General features: G+C 36.4%; 1 protein-coding gene and 1 pseudogene across 5 annotated transcripts in view; both read right to left on the reverse strand.

The window, feature by feature from the left end:
* LIN9 (lin-9 DREAM MuvB core complex component) overlaps positions 1–19,431 on the reverse strand; it is a gene marked incomplete at both ends in the record, with an annotated part of 69,469 nt that overhangs the window by 9,861 nt on the left and 40,177 nt on the right. For 2 of the 4 annotated variants that reach the window (XM_084253363.1, XM_084253360.1), the window contains 4 exons: positions 4,576–4,656; positions 8,068–8,169; positions 8,454–8,573; positions 10,290–10,423. In XM_084253363.1, the coding sequence (XP_084109489.1) occupies positions 4,576–4,656; positions 8,068–8,169; positions 8,454–8,573; positions 10,290–10,423 (437 nt within the window). The remainder of the gene's footprint in view (positions 1–4,575; positions 4,657–8,067; positions 8,170–8,453; positions 8,574–10,289; positions 10,424–19,431) is intronic. The other 2 variants (XM_084253362.1, XM_084253361.1) reach the window with 2 other exon arrangements.
* On the reverse strand, positions 665–1,397 carry LOC311184298 (large ribosomal subunit protein uL11-like; annotated as a pseudogene). The gene has a single exon. The product of its transcript is annotated as a large ribosomal subunit protein uL11-like (transcript).

The raw sequence follows: 19,431 nt of genomic DNA on the forward strand, positions 1-19,431 counted from the left end.
TTCATACATCATAGAAGATATTTTCAACTTTCTCTTCTTAACCTATTGAAAATACTTAATTTTGGGGGTGAATAATAAATACATATGCCTGGTTTAAATTTTACAGTTAAGTCACTCCCCATCTCATCACCACTTCCTCAAACTGAGCCCTCTAGCCACTTAACTTCCTTCTCAAGAAGCAATTGATTAGCTAAGCTTTGGAAACAACCCAAATGCCCAAAAATAGATGACTGGATCAAGAAGATGTGGTACATATATACCATGGAATATTACTCAGCATTCAAAAAAGATAAACACATGCAATTTGCAGCAACATGGATGGCGCTGGAAGGGATCATGCTCAGCGAAATAAGCCAGAAAGAAAAAGAAAAATACCGGATGGTCTCACTCATAGCAGGGATCTAGAAAACTTAAATAAGGGACCAGGAAAAAGAATAACTATAAGAAAGAAAATATCAAAATCAACAAACAACTATGAACCAGAGACACTCTCTGGGGGGTGGGGGGCGGGGCGGGGAGGGATTGGGGTCAAAATAAGGGGGTCGCAATTGTATGGGGAATATAAAAATAAAATTTATAAATAAAAAAAAAAGAAGCAATTGATGTTATCTGTTTCCATAGCATCTCTCCAGAGATAGTCTATATAAATACTCAGAGGAAGATGTATATATCTATTTTTCTCCTGACTCCACTATTCTTCTTTCCAAAAAAAATGGGGACACATTATATACATGCTCAGCACTTTGTTTTTCTCACTAGAAATACATCTTGAGGACTGTTCTATATTAAATATTTTACAAAGACGAAACTTGTTTGTTTAGAGTTTGCAGAATGCATTACAAATTGAACCCGTTTCTTTTTTTTTTTTTCACTGTCAAATGATCCTTTATTGTGATTTTCCTTAACTGGCAGGGCACTCCACTGTGCCGCTGTTGATGTCATCAATGATGTCATGAGGGTGGCGGCTATCAACGTTGCAGCCCACGGACTGGGCGGTACCGAGGATCTCTTTAATGATGCCAGAGAGTTCTCTAGCTAAAGACCGGTGCCGCAAATGCCGGGCTATACTGACAATCTCGTCGAACGTGATATTCCCACTGTGCTTAATGTTCTTCTGCTTCTTCCTGTCCCCCGGTGGTTCCTTGAGAGCTTTGATGATGAGGGCAGAGGCTGAAGGTACCACCTCAATCTGGGCCTGTCTGTTTTGAATGGTGAGTTTCACTGTTACTCAGCCCCTTCCAATCACCAGTTGCCTTGGTAATGTTATCACCAACATTTTTTGGAGACAGACCCAGGGGTCCAATCTTGGGGGTCAGGGCAGACGTGCCACCGACTTCCCTACCGGTGCACCGTAGGTATACGACTTTGACTTCGTTGGGATCGAACTTAGCTGGCATGGTGGAGGCGGCTGGTGTCAGATGAATCTGGATTCAGGACGACCAAAGAAAGTTGCACCCTGGCCTCCTCTGAGCCGAAAGCCGAAAGCCTGTTTCTTTTTTTAAAAAAGATTTATTTATTTATGCATACAAGAACTGGGGTGTAAGCCAGAGGTGTGGGGGGTGAGAGGATTCACCAGAGAAAGTGGGGAGCAGGACAGGCAGATCTACTAAAATATATTGCTGAGGGGAGCAGCAGGCCAGTCAGGAGAGGTCTGCTGCGCCATGTGGGTAACTCCCTGGCTGGCTGGGCTTGAACTTGTGCTGCAGTGGCTGGCGATAGCTTCATAGCACTGTCTTTAATCCCTGCACCACCAGGGAGGCCCTAACCTGTTTATTATTGATGGATGTTCAGGTTGTTTCCAGTCTTTAGGCAGCAAACAGTACTATGAGTAACTAAGTAGTCATTTTGGACAGGAGTATCACTGCAGTAGAAATTCATGCAAGTGAGACTGCTAAATCACAGGACTTGTGTTGTGCAGTTTAATTTTGATATACTGCCAAAATACCCTTCATAAAAGATGCACTAATTTATGGGTAAGAATGCCTACTTCCACATCCTCACCAATGTTTTTGCTTTTTGTTTTTTTCAAGATTTTATTTATTTATACAAGAACTGGGGTATAGGCTGGAGGTGTGGGAGGGTGAGAATATTTACCAGAGATAGAGCAGGGAGCAGAACAGGCAGACTGACGGAAAACACTGCTGAGAGGAGCAGCGGGCAAGACAGGAGAGGTCTGCTGTGCCATGTGGGTAGCTCCCTGGCCAGCTGGGATCGAACCCACGCTGCAGAGGCTGCGGACAGCTTCACAGCACTGCGCTCAACCCGCTGCTCCACCGGGAAAGCTCCCTCACCAATAATGTTTTGTTTCAAGGAAAACTTTTTATACATTTGCATATCCTTTTTAAAAAATATCCATTCTGTTCTCTTTTCTATTGGGTTGCATATTTTTTCCTGATTTATAGTTCTTTATATATTTTGAGTACAACCATTTTGTCAATGATATGTGCTAAAAGTATTTTTGTCCTATACAACTTTCAAGAATGCCACGGGGGCGGGGCCTCCCCAGTGGCACAGTAGTTGAGGGCTGGGCTGCGAAGCTGCCCGCAGCCTCTGCAGAGCCGGCTCGATCCCCGGCCACTGGAGAGAGTCTCATATGGCGCGCAGACCTCCCCTGCCACACCCACTGCTCCCCTCAGCAGTGTACTTCGGTCCTGCCTGTTCTGCTCCCAGCTCTGGCTCTGGTGAATTCTCTCACCCTCCTGCGCTTCTGACTGTACCCAGTACTTATATAAATAAATAAATAAATCTTTAAAAAAAAAAAAAAAAAAAAAACAATGCCACGGGATCTTGCTTCTACATTCCTCCATCATATATGCTAATTCTGGGCCAGGAACACCTTTAGCATTCTTTTTTTTTTAAAGATTTGTTTATTTATTCATACAAAAACTGGGGTATAGGCCAGAGGTGTGGGAGGTGAGAGAATTCATCAGAGACAGAGTGGGGAACAGAACAGGCGGATTGACTGAAGTACACTGCTGAGGGGAGCAGCGGATGAGTCAGGGGAGGTTCTGCTGCGCCATGTGGGTAGCTCCCTGGGCGGGGATCGAACTCATGCTGCAGTGGCTGCAGGACCACTTCATAGGTTGTGTCTTAATCCCTTGCACTACCAGGGAGGCCCGCACCTTTACCATTCTAATATACAGTCTCTTTTAGCATGATTTTTGTTTCATCTAACATGTCAGGAAAATATTTTGAAATCTTTAATATATTGTTAGAGCAGTCAGCTTTCCTTTTTTCTGTTTCTTTTACTTCTCATTTTGTGTGGAATTATAAAGGATAGTGAGAAAATATGTGTTTATCCTATCATCTTCAACTAAAAGTTTCAGTAAATCTTTAAAGTATTCATTTACTTTGACCCAGCCATTCTAAGAATGTATCCTACAGATAAGACACAAACAAATGTACAAACTGTAATAATTCAATATGTAATGATATGCATCTGTTTTTGTTAGAAAAAAAGTTTTAAAACAATATGACAGTATAGGAACAGAAAAATCCCTATACTAAACAAATACAGCATATTCTAAACTGAATAATACTTATCTAGGGAAAGACATAAAGATGACTATTTTCCTCATTAAAGTTTTACAATATTTTGATTTTTATAGTGGTAATTATTTTTAATCATAAACAAAACATAACAGATGATAAACCATATCATGCCAACTAGACTTCTACAATTTGACATGCCAAGTCAACATTGAAACAGGCCTTTATTTACAAGTAGGTAAGACCACCTATCTGAAGAATACAAAAACACTAAATTGAAAAGATATATGCATTCCTATGTTCACTGCAGTTCTATTTACAATAGCAGGTTATGGAAACAACCTAAGTAACCAAAAACAGATGAATGAACTAAGAAAATGTAGTGCATATACACAATGGAATATTAGTAAGCTATAAAAAAGATAACATTTTGCCTTTGTGACAACATGGTAAAACTGGAGGGATACAATAATCCTAAGTGAAATAAATCAGCAGGAGAAAGGCAAATACTAGATGATTTCAGTCATGTGTGGAATGTAACAATACTAAACTAAAACAAACCTTTGAAAGCTGACTGCAGAGCTGAGACTTCCAGAAGGGGAGAGCTGGGGTGTGAGAAGCAAAGCAGGGAGAGAATTAATGGACTATGAGTAGAGGATTATGGGTGCTTGGTTGTGGATGTTGCCTGGTAACATATATCTGAAGAGGTGTGTGTGGCCCTATGTTCTAAATCATATTCATGTAGTAAACCTATGTTACCTCAGTAAAAATAGATACAATAAAAAAATATATACAGCGTTATGAACCAGCCGTATCTCATTAAATCATTTTTATTAATAAAAATAAATTAAAAATAAAGTAGGTAAGAATAACCAGGCTAAAGCATTACATTGTTAATTTACTTAGCATGTGTTTGGTAAATAGACAGTAAATGAGGATTTAAAAATAGTATTTATGTCAACATTTTCTCCCACAAAGTATTTAATTCCTTATATATATATATATATATATATATATATATACAAGAATATATATATCCTCTCTATTTCAGAATTATACAAAGGAAAATGAGAAATAAATCCTTACCAATTTTTCTGCTTCGGTGTTCATTTCCCTTAATTTCTTGATATGTTCCTTTTTAATCATGAGAATTTTTGATAACCTGGTCTAGAGACAAAGAAGAAAGATGTTTTGTAATAAACAGAGGCATTCAAGTATATCAGTTAGTCATCAAACTTCAAAACTTTCACTGATATTTTAGCAATAGATTTCAGTGTTTCAATATAAATGCAGTATAGGCATTGTCTAAATATGACTGGCTGATAAGAAAACATTATTTAAAAACCCATTTCAAATAGGACATGTAAATAGGACTGAGAAGTCAATTTGAATAAGGTGTTTTTTTCCCCCTTGTAGAAGAACTGGGGTGTAGACCAAAGGTGCAGGGGATGAGAAGATTCACCAGAGACAGAGTACAGAGCAGAACAGGTGGATCCACTGAAATACACTGCTGAGGGGAGCAGTGTTGGTGAGACAGAAGAGGTCTGCTGTGCCATGTGGGTAGCTCCCTGGCTGGGGCTTGAACTCAGGCCCTAGAGGTGATAGGGCTGAGACTTAACCCCTAGGCTACCAAAGAGGCCCAACCTGAACAAGTTTTCATTGGCCGCAAATGGGACTGTTCATAACCCAATGAGAAAAATATCTGCAGGGCCTCCCTGGTGGCACAAGGGGTTAGCACAACACTGTGAAGCTACCCACAGCCTCTGCAGCACGTGTTCGATTCCCGGCCGGTCAGGGAGCTACCTACCATGGTGCAGCCGACCTCTCCTGTCTCGCCCGCTGCTCCCCTCAGCAATGTATTTCAGTCAGTCTGCCTGTTCTGTTCCCCCACTCTGTCTCTGGTAAATCCTCTCTTCCTCCACCCCCCACACCTCTGGCCTATACCCCAGTTCTTGTATGCATAAATAAATGTTAAAAAAAAAATCTGCAACAAATTAAACGCAAATAATATAAAAGGGGGTTAGAAATAGGACTGTCAGGTTTTTTTTTTTTTTTTTTTAAGATTTATTTATTTATGCATACAAGAGCTGGGGACCAGGCCAGAGGTATGTGGGGTGGGGGAGAGAGGGTTCACCAGAGACAGAGTGGTGAACAGAACAGGCAGACTGACTGAAGTACACTGCTGAGGGGAGCAGCAGGCGAGTCAGGAGAGGTCTGCTGCACCATGTGGGTTGCTCCCTGACAGGCTGGGGATGAACTCGTGCTGCAGTGCTGTGGATAGCTTCACAGTGTTGTGCTAACCCCTTGTGCCACCAGGGAGGCCCTGCAGATATTCTTCTCATTGGGGTAAAGGACTGTCAGTTGTTAACTGTTAGTGCTGGATGATGGATACACAGAGGTACATTATACAGTTTTGTCTGTTTTTATATGCTTTGTTAACATTTCCATAATAAAATACTGGCTTAAGTCAATATAGGCCAAAGGTGTAGTGAGATACATAGCTTGCTCACTCAAGCCTTTACTTATTGCTCAGTAGGTTCTGAGTTTTGGGCTGATCTTCCTTCTCTAAATTGAGATTTGATTGATTTTCAAAACAAATTCATGTTTCTTTAGAGTCGGAAGCAGTAAAAGATGAACAATAGTTTCCTCCCGCTTGGGTTTCTATTTTAGCTTTTGTGTTTACTTCATTGTTTTTGATAGAAATTTCTGCTGTTTCCTTCTAACACTTTTCAAAACTGGACCCTCTCTAAGAAAGCATATCAGTGTTTTTAAGAGTCCTTAAAATTCTTACACTTATGGAAAAAAAAGTTCCCTCAAAAAAAAATCTCATTATAAATTATGCAACTTGCAAAAAAAGTTAATGATGTTTATTTGGTCATAAAAAATTAAGAACAGAAGTAAAACATAGCCATCTACTTGAAAACAATATTATGAGCAAAACAAGGTCATAAGACTTTACATATCACAAAAAGTGTTATTTTATCTCTTAAATAGCTTAAAATTTTGATGAGTATCTTAACTAAGCTTTAAACATAGTGCTCTCTCTCTCACTCTCTCATACATACATACATACATACATACAAGCACTTTTTTCCCATACATGACTTACTAGCTGCGTTTACTTTCACTATTTAAAAGGATGGATTAAAAAAAAAGTGTCTTATTTGTGACAAGGATAAGTCCTGGCTCTTTTCATAATTTCAATATTTCATATAAAAATATCTATATTTGGAAGTTAAAACACATACAAAATTCAGTATTACAAGGATAATTAACAACACTGATTGAGGAATACAAATTGTTATACAACATGCACATAAATTATAAGAACTTTCCTCAAAATAACATCAATTGCAAAGGTAGAAGTTATGAATATTTTAATGGATTATGTCATAAACATTTTTACTTATATAGACTAGTCAAGCCAAAGTAAATTTTCCAAAAAGGAAAAAAATAAACCAGACATTATTAGGCTATTGAAAATATTTACTGATTTTCAAAACAAATAGCTTATATATATTCTTAAGAGTCAGGCTATTCAGGAAAATTGTCTATATTATAATTCTATACTTGTTTCAATCTAGGCTTAGATTTCTTAATATCTAATCAATAAGTACTTTAGCAAGTGAATAGCTATTTCTACTCTTCAGAAAAGAAATTAAGTTTCCCCTAATCCTAGAGCTGGTCTACACATCCTATTTGTTAACTGATGATGGCAGAATGCATTGAGGTGTTTATTTAGAGTTTTACAGAGCATATGTTCGAGTTCTTAGAATAGCTAAGAGGAACCAAACCCAAGAAAAGTTCAACAAAAAATTCCTGTGTGTTTTTGATTGTTATAACTTATTTTTTTCAAGATTTGTTGGAAGAGTTCTTAAAACCAACACAATGATTTTTTTTTAAATATTCACTTATGTATCAATGTTTTTTTTTTCAAGGTTTATTTATTTATATAAGAACTGGGGTACAGTTCAGAGGCGCGGGAGGGTGGGAGAATTCACCAGAGAGAGTGGGGAGCAGAACAGGCAGATGGACCGAAGACACTGCTGAGGGGAGCAGCAGGAGAGGCAGGAGAGGTCTGCCACGCCATGTGGGTTTCTCCCTGGCCAGCCCGGAATAGGGCCCATGCTGCAGAGGCTGCAGACAACTTCACAGCGCAGCGCTCAACCCTCTGCGCCACCAGGGAGGCCCCACAATTTTTTTATATTTTTATTTTTATACAAGAACCGGGGTACAGGCCAGATGCGCGGGAGGGTGAGAGGATTCACCAGAGACAGAGTGGGGAACAGAACAGGCAGACTGACCAAGTACACTGCTGAGGGGAGCTGCAGGAGAGACAGGAGAGTTCTGCTCGCCATGTGGGATTCTCGCAGGCCAGCCGGGATCAAGCTGGGGCTGCAGAGGCTTCGGACAGTTTCACAGCAGGGGGCACTCAACCTCCTGCACCACCAGGGGAGGCCCGCCCCACAATGATTTTTTAAAAGTGAAAAAATAATCAGTTCTAGAAAAACTTCCAAATTTAGTAACAAAGAAGATATTGAGTTTTTAAACAATCAAGATGTTCAGAGCAATTCTTACCACTTGGATAAGGAATTCTACTGGAAAACCACCTAATGTTTCAGTATCAGAGCCAGAAATTTTACTTCTCCAAGGTGACTGTCCTAATAACGGATCATTATCCTATGGGAATAAAAAGGAATCATTTAAGCACTGGTTCTTCAAAAAAAAGTATCTTATTTCTAAATAAAGAGCAAATTCTATTACAATTAATACATTTAAAATACTTCAAAAAGGAAAATATTTCCAGAATTAAAGCAACTTTTTACTTATTTAACATCTAATAACTGAAAATAATGTGGGTATCTTATTGAAGTTGCTATAGTAGATCTATGTTTTATAAGAACACAATTGACATTTAGAATAATCATTCCAGTTATTGATGAAATTTACAAAATGTTACTTACTGTAATTGGTGACTGGAGAGGAGGAGTATAATGTAACCGTGGTGGAGTCACGAAAAATCGAGAAGGCCGCTGTTTTTGTCCAAAGGCAGCAATTGGCATTGTCTCATGAGGTTCATTACTCTTAGGAAAAAGAAAGTAACCCACAAGACTTGAACAACTTTGCCTTTTATAAACATAATATTTCAGTTTGAGATATGTACTATCTCATGTTTTGATTTATCATAGATCAAAGGACTAGAACTTAAGTCACACTATGAAAATATGACTATGTTACTAAAAGGATGGAACCACAAAACAGAAAAATACTCAAAGGATCAAGAATAGTTAAGAGGGTCAAAGATTAATATTAAAATGTTCTATGGTACCTTTGGTTATCTATATGGTAAAGACTATCTGAATACTATCTTATAGTCAAAGACAGCTCTTTATCTCACTAGGGAGAAATATTTGGATAATTTCATAAAAGAGATTACATTAAAAAAGCAAAAAGAAATTTTCCTTTTTTGAAAGAGGTTTAAAGATACCATTCTTTAGTGAAAAATCTTAATATTGGTATACTTTGCTCTATATTTAGTTCAAATTTTCTTTCTCCCATATTCCTACTCTCTAAAACATTAAATTTGATAAGGAAACTCATAATAAGAGAGTGATTGTTTTTAAAAAGTATGTATCAGGAGTTACTTAGTCATGTTAGGTCTCTCCTATGTACACGAGGTAACGTATTATAAATAAGCTTATTATTATATAGAAAAGGAAGATCTATAGGAAATGAAGATTTTTCTTTTTCCTGAGATAAAAAACTTTAACTTTTAGTTCTAAACTCATAATCCTTTAAAAAATCATGTTTATAACAAAAAATTTAAAAAAGATGGTTAAAGGCGAACAATTTAATTTCCATTTCTGTAAGTCCATTATTCACTTTTGTAAAACTTTATCAGATTAAATAGTAAGAATATTTATTCATGGGCCTCCCTGGTGGTGCAATGGGATATATCTCAGCATTCTCAACCTACTGGCAGCCATTGCAGCGTAAGTTTGATCCCCAGCTAGGGAGCTAACCCACATGGTGCAGCAGACCTCCCCTGTCATGCCTGCTGCTCCCCTCAATAGTGTATTTCAGTAGATCTGCCTGTTCTGCTCCCCACTCTGTTTCTGTTAAATCTTCTCACCCCTCACACCTCTGGCCTATACTCCAGCTCTTGTATTCATAAATAGATAAATCTTTTAAAAAAAGAATATTTATTCTTAAAATTATTTTAACTTATTAGAAAGGCATATATTTTCCATGAAATTGCTAAATGAAACATGATCATGAAATAATGGTCCAGTAGTTTAATGGACTGTATCAAAAATTAAAAGATCTGAATTGCAGTCTCAGTCGAGTAGGAAACCAGCTCTAAAGCCTTGAAAAGTTACTTAATATACCAAAGGCTCAGTTTTCTCATGCAAAAAGTGGGGATAATTAACACCTACCCTGCGCAATTATTAAATAAAATAGAACAAATTTTAAAGTGCAAGATGTTACTTCATACTTGAAAATCATTTTGCAAGAAGACTATAACAAGCTTATTCGCCAAGATTATTTAGTTAGAAACAATCAGTTCTGTCACATTAAAGTGCTGTGTGAGCAAGGTAAAATGGATTCTAGTTACTGGAAAATGCATAAGATTAAGTATAGTCTGCTCTAGGAGTAGTAGGCAGGGCTTGGAACCCATAAGGATCTCCTCCTCTGTGACCTCAAATCTTGATTCTATCATAAAATACAATCTCTAAGAAAACTATACATAATGTATTTAATAGGCATAAAACACATGTGTATTAAGAAATACTACTTACAAGAACTTCATAGTCAGGGATGGTATGGGTTCCAAGTCCTGTCCTATCAAAAGTTACTCTATAGGTAGCATTAAGAGTATCCACAGCATCTATTTGTCCAGTGAACAGACCATCATGAACACCTCGTAATCGCGCTACGAAAAGAAACAAAAAGGACTGTGATGTCTGGGAGACACAAAGAACTCTCAAATATAAAACTGCTCCAAGCATGTAATTTGAAACTTAGAAAGTACAGTATTAGCATTTAATATAATTTCCAAAAAAGCACACACTTTGTTTTTACAGAAAAAAACAATGAAAAATCTTGAAGCAGAAAGCAAAATTATAAATGATCCCTATTTTGATATATGAATGAGGTCATATATCTACCAAACTAAGAGAAATCTACTTTTAAATCATTGCTTTAAACCCCAAATTGCAAAAAATAGGTAAACAAAAGAACTCTGGTAGTTATATTCATGAGTGGAACACTAAGAACAGTTCAACAACCTCCCAAGGAGGGTTAATCAATAGATAAGGATGCTGTGCAGAAAAGAGTGCTACCCTCAGAGAGGCCTGCCTGCATGGTTGGCAACTGGGAACTTAAATTTTAAGAGTCCCCCCCATAATCGTTAATATGAGAATCCCATACTGCTGTGGTTTACTACGCCTATACTGTTTGTGAAAACAATGTGCTTCATGTTGGACACCTGCTCTCCTGGGAGTCTGGAATCTAGGTAGAAGGTGTCTATGTGATCAGACCCCAATAAAAATCTTGGACACTGAGTAAGCTTCCTTGGTAATATGATTACAACTTGTTGCGGGAAGAATGAAGCAAGTCTTGTTTTTGACATAACAGGGAGGAGACTTGGAAGTTTGTACAAAGTTGTCTCTGGACTTGAGATTTATGTAACTTTTCTCAATGCTTATTTTGCCTTATGGACTTCTCTGTATTATGTGATGGCCATGTGCACACAATTATGTGCTGATACTCTTGAGTCTTTCTAATTTATCACCAACCTGAAGGTAGTCTTGGAGACCCTCTCACAGATTAATTCTTGTGTCACTATCATTTAAATCCAGTTTGAACATCAGGAAAATCCTAGCAAACATCCAACATGAGCAAAAAATACAAGAACAATAGCATTTTAAAAAGCATTAAACTAGGAAAAGTGGCACATTTCATATGGGGGAAAAAGTATAGTATACAATATTATATTAATAGAATACACATTCAATATAAAACTGTTTAAAAGGACTAGTTGATTAAAATTGTATGGGACTAAAATGTCATTCTCAGTCTTTGAAAGATCAATTAAGGAAGAAGAAAACAAGATTACAGAAGATAGAAGTAATAGCATTGAATAGGGCCCTCCCTGGTGTCACAAGGGGTTAAGTCTCAGCAATATGAAGCTATGGCAGCCACTGTAGCACAAGTTCAATCTCTGGCCAGGGAACTACCCACATGGCACAGCAGAACTCTCCTGTCTCATCTGCTGCTCCCCTCAGCAGTGTACTTCAGTCAATCTGCCTGTTCTGTTCCCTGCTCTGTCTCTGGTGAATCCTCTCATCCCCGCACCTCTGGCCTGTATCCCAGTTCTTGTATGAATAAATAAATCCTAAAAAAATTAACATTGAATAAATAAGTGTAAATATAGAAAAGGACTTCTAGTTATGGCAGTGTGAATAAGTTGACAATTATCTATAAAAGACAAGATTGTCAAAGAAAAAAAAACAGGGACCATGTCAAAAAACAAGAACTGTTTACTGTTGAAAAAGTGAGAGTTTCAGGTAAAGACAAGGGAATGAGGCTATTTATACTCCCACCATCACCATTAGCTAGGTAGGTGAGAATGGTTTCACTAATATATAGCTAGTCATGAAAACCAGCAGGGGGCAGATGTGGACCAATGGTTAAACATCTATGAATGTCAGTACAAATGGTGAACTCAATCAGGAAAGAATAAAAACCCACAGCTTTGTAAGCCCAACATGCTGTGGTGTAGCACTGGCTGAGGTAGGCAGAATAACCAGAAATTTAAAAGGGAAATACTGGAAACTAGTGAGCCACAGAGGGCTGAAATACACTTTCCATAAATACTTTGTTAATTGGAAAACCATAGGAAAGATCTAAAAGAATTTGGTAAAAAGTGAAAACAAAGACTTGAAAACTGACAACTTGTATGTGATTCCCAGCCCCCACACATAGGTCTTTCTGGATTAAGATGTTTGAGAACCACCTCTGGTAAAGTCACTGGCTTACCACTAACAAGTAAACCCTAGGAAGCCAAGCTTGAAAATAAATATTAAGATATAATATTAAGAGATATAAGTGGTTACTTAGGCAAGTTACTCAAACATAACAACTCAAAAAAAATCAGAATACAGTTACTTCAGTGTATTATCTAAAATATCTAATTTCCAAAGTCAAATACAGTCTTTTGAAACACATATGGAACAGTACTTAAGACAAAGTTAGGTCACAAAACAAGTCTCAATAACTTTAAATTAACTGAAATCATTCAAAGTATATCCTCCAACCACAACAAAAATAAATATAAGTGAGTCTTCACTAAATATATTTACTGATACAAAATAAACTAATTGAGAAATTACTTATAATATGAAAAAACAACAATTCAAATATAAGCAACTAACTCCCCTTTTTCTGAGCGGAAATTTGTAGAGCACATATGTTATGTTGAAATATATCAAACTTTACATGCGGAAATATTAACCTTTAGGAAGTATTTTCTAAATGTCTATGGGATTTTTTTTAATAAATCAAGAAAACAAATATTCCCAAATTTTTAAGAGATTATCTGTGGGTTGTATTTTTGTCCCTCTTTCACAGATCTATATTTGAAACACAAGTCAGGTTCTCCTATTATTATTTTTTTTTTTTTAGAGGCATGTTTATTTATTTATTTATTTGTTTGTTTGTTTGTTTGTTTGTTTGTTCTGTTTACACATGCACTGGGTACAGTCAGAAGCACGGGAGGGTGAGAGAATTCACCAGAGCCAGAGTGGGGAGCAGAGCAGGCAGAAGGACCGAAGTACACTGCTGAGGGGAGCAGCGGGCGGCAGGAGAGGTCTGCGTGCCATGTGGGACCCTCCTCCGGTGGCCGGGGAGCAGCCGGGGATCGAACCGGCGCCGCAGAAGCTGCGGGCAGCTTCGCAACCCAGCGCTCAACCGCTGCGCCACCAGGGAGGCCCCCCCCATTATTATTATTTTTTTTAGGTTCCCCTATTATTGCAGGAATATCAGTCTGTCCAATTGATGTCTAAATTCTATTCAGTTTTACTTAACTGGCTCAAAGACTTAAAACTTTCTTTTGGTTTAAACTTTTTTTTTTAAGTTTTTTTTTTTTTTTTTAATTTATGTATGCTAGAACTGGGGTATAGGCCAGAGGTGCAGGGGGTGACAGGAGTCACCAGAGACAGAGTTGGGAGCAAAACAGGTAGACTGACTGAAATACACTGCTGAGGGGAGCAGCGGGCAAGACAGGAGAGGTCTGCTGCGCCATGTAGGTAGCTCCCTGACTGGGGTGGAACTCATGCTGCAGTGGATGATGATAACTTGATAGCACTGAGACTTGAACCCTTGCCCCACCACAGAGGTCCAGGCTAGTCACTTTTTACCTACCTTCTTTGTTCCTACTGTAAATTCTTGTTAAGGTTGATGAAACTACAATGACATATAATTATCACCCAAAGTATATACTTTAGAGTTGTCTCTTGGTGTATTGTATGAGTTTTGAAAAATGTAAAAATGGCATGTAACTATCACCATAGTATACAGAATAATTTTATTGCCCTAAAAAACTCTGTACTCCATCTATTCATAATCACTCTTTTCCCTAAAGCCTGGCAACAACTGACTTTATTGTCTTTCCCAGAATGTCATATAGTTGGAATCATTTGGTATGGAGGCTTTTCAGATTGCTTTTTTTTTTTTTTCCCCACTTGGTAATATGTATTGAAAGTTATTTCATGTCTTTTCATGGCTTGATAGCTCATTCCTTTTTAGTGCTAAATAATATTCCATTATTTGGATGCACCAGAGTTTGATTATCTGCTCAACTTCTGAAAACATAGTGATTGCTTCCAAGTTTTGGCAATTATAAAGTTACTATAAAAATCTATGTGCAGGTTTTTATGTGAAATAAGTTTTCAACTCATTTGGGTAAATACCAAGAAGTGTAATCACTAGGTATGGTAAGAATATATCTAGTTTTATTTAAAAAAGCCACCAAACTTTCTTCAAAGTGGCTGTACCATTTTTACATTCCCACCAGTAATGAATAGGAGTTTGTAATGTGGAGCATTTGCCAGTGTTTGGTGTTGTTAGTGTTCTTGATTTTGACCACTATAATACTGTCATTTCATTGTAACTCCCTATTAATATATGTTGCTGAATATGTTTCATGTACCTATTTGTCATCTGTACAACTTCTTTGGTAAAGTATCTGTTCAGATCTTTCCCCCATTTTTTAATCAGTTCTTAGTTTTCCTACTGGTGAATTTTAAAAGTTCTTTGTAAACCTAGGAAAATAGGATTTTTTAAATCAGATATAACATTTGCAATTATTGCTCCCAATCTGTTATCTATCTTCTCATCTGCATTAAAATATTTTATTATGGCAAAATACACATAAAATTATCAAATTAATTATGCTTATGTGTATAGTTCAAAAGTATTAAATATTCCTAGTGTACAACCATCACTAATATCCAGAATTCTTTTTATCTTATAAAACTGAAATTCTATACCCATTAATAACTACCCGTCCCTCCACGCCAAGTCCCTGCAAACCACCATTCTACTTTCTGTTTCTATGATTATAACTATTCTAAACAGTTCATGTAAATGGAAGCATGTAATATTTGCCTATTTGTGATTGGTTTATTTTATTTAGCATGTTGTCACAAATGAGAGGATTCCTTTCTTTTATATGGCAGAATAATAGTCCATTGCAAATATATACATTTTTTTAACCATTTATCTGTTAGTGAACACTTGTTTCTATATTGCGGTTTTTGTAATAATGCTGCAATGAACATGGAGGTACAGAAATTATTTGAAATAGTGATTTCATTTCCTTTGGCTACATACCCAGAAGTGGAACTACTGGATCACAGAGTATTCAATTATCAATGTTTTAAGGAACCACTATGTTGTTTTCTATAGGGGCTGCATCAACTTATTGAATACATTCCCATTAATAGTGCACCAAGGGTTCCCTTTTCTCACATCCTTGCCAACCCTTGTTATTTTTTGTCTTTTTTTACAATAACCATCCTAACTTGTATGAGATGATCTCTCATTATGGTTTGGGTTTGCATTTTCCAGATGCTCAGTAATGCTGAATTCCTTCATGTTTTCTTTTTTTTTTTTTTAAAGACTTATTTATGCATATAAGAACTGGGGTGAAAACCAGAGGGGGAGGGGGTGAGAAGATTCACCAGAGAGAGTGGGGAAGAGAACAGGAGAATCTACTGAAATACACTGCTGAGGGGAGCACCAGGCAAGGCAGGAGGTCTGCTGTGCCATGTGGGTTGCTCCCCCTGGCCAGCTGGGCTGGGGATAGAACTCGTGCTGCAGTGGCTGGCAATAGCTTGATAGTGCTGTCTTTAACCCCTGCTCCACCAGGGAGGCCCACATTTATGTTTTCTTTGGAAAATGTCTACTCAGGTTCTTTGTCCCATTCTTTCAATTGGGTTATTTGGATTTTTTTGCTGTTGAGTTATATCAGTTCCTGAATGTTTTGGGCATTAACTCCTTTTCAGATATGAGTTGCGGGGCCTCCCTGGTGGCGCAAAGGGTCAAGATGCAGCACTATGAAGCTATCCGCAGCCACTGAACCAAGAGTTCAATCCCTGGTCAGGGAGGTGACCCATGTGGCACAGCAGACCTCTCCTGTCTTACCTGCTGCTCCCCTCAGCAGTGTATTTAAGTACATCTGCCTGTCCTGTTCTCCACTCTATCTGGTGAATCCTCTCACCCCTGCACCACAGCTCTTGTATGCATAAATAAATAAATAATCTTTAAAAAAAAACACAAATGCATGATTTGCAAATATTTTATCCCATTGTGTAGGTTTCCTCTCTATTTTAATGATAGTTTCCTTTGTTGTGCAGAAATTTTTTAGTTTGCTGCAGTACCACTTATTTTGTCTCTGAAATTATAGCCAAAAAAATCATTGCCAGCCCAATTAAGGTGCTTTCTCCTTGAGTTATCTTCTACAGAGTTATTTAGTTTCTGGTTTTTGTCTTTAATCCAGTTTGAGTTAATTTTTGTGAATGATTTAGGACAGGAGCCCAATTTATTCTTTTTCATGTGGATATCTAGTTTTCCCAGCACCATTTTGAGACTGTCCTTTCTCCTTTGAATAATCATTGCCCTGTCAAATATCAGCTGATCATCTATGCAAGCATTTATTTCTGAGTCCTCAATTTTGTTCCATTGGTCCATGATCTATTTTTATGCCAGTGTCATACTGTTCTAGTTACTACAGATTAGTAATACACCTTGAAATCCAGAAGTGTAAGTACTTCAGCTTTGGTCCTCCTTCTCAAGATTACTATTCAGGTAATTTTGTTCCATGTGAATTTTAAGATTGTTTTTCTGTTGTATAAAAAAAAATCCATTGGCATTTTATAGCAACTTTAACAATACTGAACATTCCAATCCACAACACAAAATATCTTTCCATTTACCTGTCTTCTTAGTGTCTTTCATCAATGTCTTATAGTTTTCAGTGTACAGATCGTTCACCTCCTTGATTAAATTTATCCTCTGTATTTTATTGTTTTTGATGCTATCATGAAAGTTTTCTTATTCAGATTATTTTGCTAGTGTATAGAAACACAACCGATTTTGCATGCTGATTTTGTATCCTAAAACTTTACTGAATTCGTTTATTTGTTCTAACAAGTAACTTGGTGGAATCTTTAGTGTTTTCAACATTTAAGATCACATCATCTACAAACAGACAATTTTACTTCTTCCCTTCTGATTTAGATGCCTTTTATTTCTTTTTCTTGCCTGACTGCTCTAGTTAGGAGTTTCAGTACTATGTAGGTAAGAGTAGTTACCAATATCTTGTTTCTGGTCTTAGAGGAAAAGTTTTCAACCTTTCTCTGTTGAGTGTGATGTAAACTGTGGGTTTGTTTTCTAGCTCTTTAAGGAAGAAACTCATTTTTATAAGCTTTTTTTTCCTGATATAAGCACTTAAAATAGTAAATTTCCCTCTACTTTAGCTGTACCCCACAGATTTTTATGTTGTTTTTATTATCTTTCAATTAGAAATATTTTCTATTTTCCCTCAAGATTCCTTTAGTTATCAGTTGCTTGGAACTATGATGTTTAATTTCCAAATATTTGGGTGTTTTCAGAGATCTTGTTTCAAATTCTGTTGTGTTTGGGGAAATTCTGCATATGATTTCAATCTTTTAAATTTTTATTTGTTAATGAGTCAGCATATAGTCTATCTTTGATTAAAAAAAGCATGTGTAAACAATTTATCCTGCAGTTTTTGGGTATTCTTAATATATTAATCATTGTGTGGGTAGTGTCCTCTATATTTGTACTGATTTTTATCCCTAATTTCAATTACTAGTAGAAAGGTTTAAAACCTACAACTACAATCATCAATCTATTTTTATCTTTAGTAGATTTTAAGAACTCTTGAAGACAGCAAATAGAGTGGGCTCTTACTTTTTTCCTTAAATCTACTCTTATAATCTCTGCTTTTTAACTGTAGTGTCTAGTCATTTAATATAATTAAAATATGGCAAGACTTAAATCTACCATTTACTATATATTTTCTACTTGTCCCATCTGGCTTTTTGTTGTTGTTGTTGTTCCCTTGACCTTTATTTAATGTCTTTTCACTTAGTTAAATATTTGTTAGGGCTTCAAAATTAATCTCCCTATTGTTTTTTTTTAAGCCATACCACTTAGCACTTAGGATTTTAAAAAAGGAGTTCCTTTAGGACTTCAAAGTAGTTTCGCATCAGCAGCATCAATTAATATTACTTGGAAACATTTTAAAAATGCAAATTCTCAGGCTCCACTTCTGACTTTCTAAGCATAATTCTATGCTTATCAAGTTTTCCAGGTGATTTTGATGCATACTAACATTTTTGAACTTCAGTATTCTAGGGATTATAATATTCATTCTTTACTCTTTACACTCTACTCACAGTAAGATCACATGCTCTCACAACAAATTAAGAGCATTGAAACAATAATTCCATTACACACATACACACACACACACACACACCATTTCTGATACTATTTGTTTCATTCTTTATATTCAAGTTCCACATGGTATCATTCCCTTCAATCTTAAGAATTTTGTTTGGTATTATTATAGCATTTTTTTTTTCTGATGAGAAATCAGTTACCACTCATACCACTGTTCCTCTTCTATAACACATATTTTCTATGACTGCTTTCAAGATTTTTTCCTAAGTTTTTCTGCACTGTCTAATTACGGGTTTTGTATATATATGGTCTATCTGGTTTGAAGTTCAGAGTATGTTGGATCTATGTATATGTATATACATATATATTTTTAAATCAAATTTGGGGATATTTCATTTCTTTGTCTAATGTTTATTCTTTGCCATGTTCTCTTTTCATTTTAGGTTTCCAATTACACATGTGTTATATTCTTTAATACTGTCCCACAGGTCTCCGAGGCTCTATTACTGTTTTTTCCCCTGTTGTTATAGTTGATAATCTCTACTGATCTATTCTCAGGTTCACTGACCCTCACTTTTGCTATTTCCTACCACTTTCTAATCTCCTTCAAAATTTTTCTTTTCATATACTGTTTAATTCTGATTAAAAAATCTGATTTATCTATATAATTTCTATAAAAATTTTTATAGAAATATATAATTTCTATGTATTAGCTATATAACATCTGTTTTATCTATATAATTTCCACTTACTAACCGAGTTCTCCCTTTCATTAAGGCTATATTTACATTTAAGCTTTTGAACATGTTTTATAACTTATTTTGAAGTAATTTCAGCATCTATTTAACTATTAATGGCTTTTTCTTTTGACTAGAATATCTGTTCTCATGTTTCTTCACAGGTCTGGTAGAATTTTATTGTTTTGTTGTTTTTTTAAAGATTTATTAA

This window comes from Talpa europaea (genome assembly GCF_964194135.1).
Source record: "Talpa europaea genome assembly, chromosome: 14".
In the NCBI taxonomy this organism is placed as follows: Eukaryota; Metazoa; Chordata; class Mammalia; order Eulipotyphla; family Talpidae; genus Talpa; species Talpa europaea.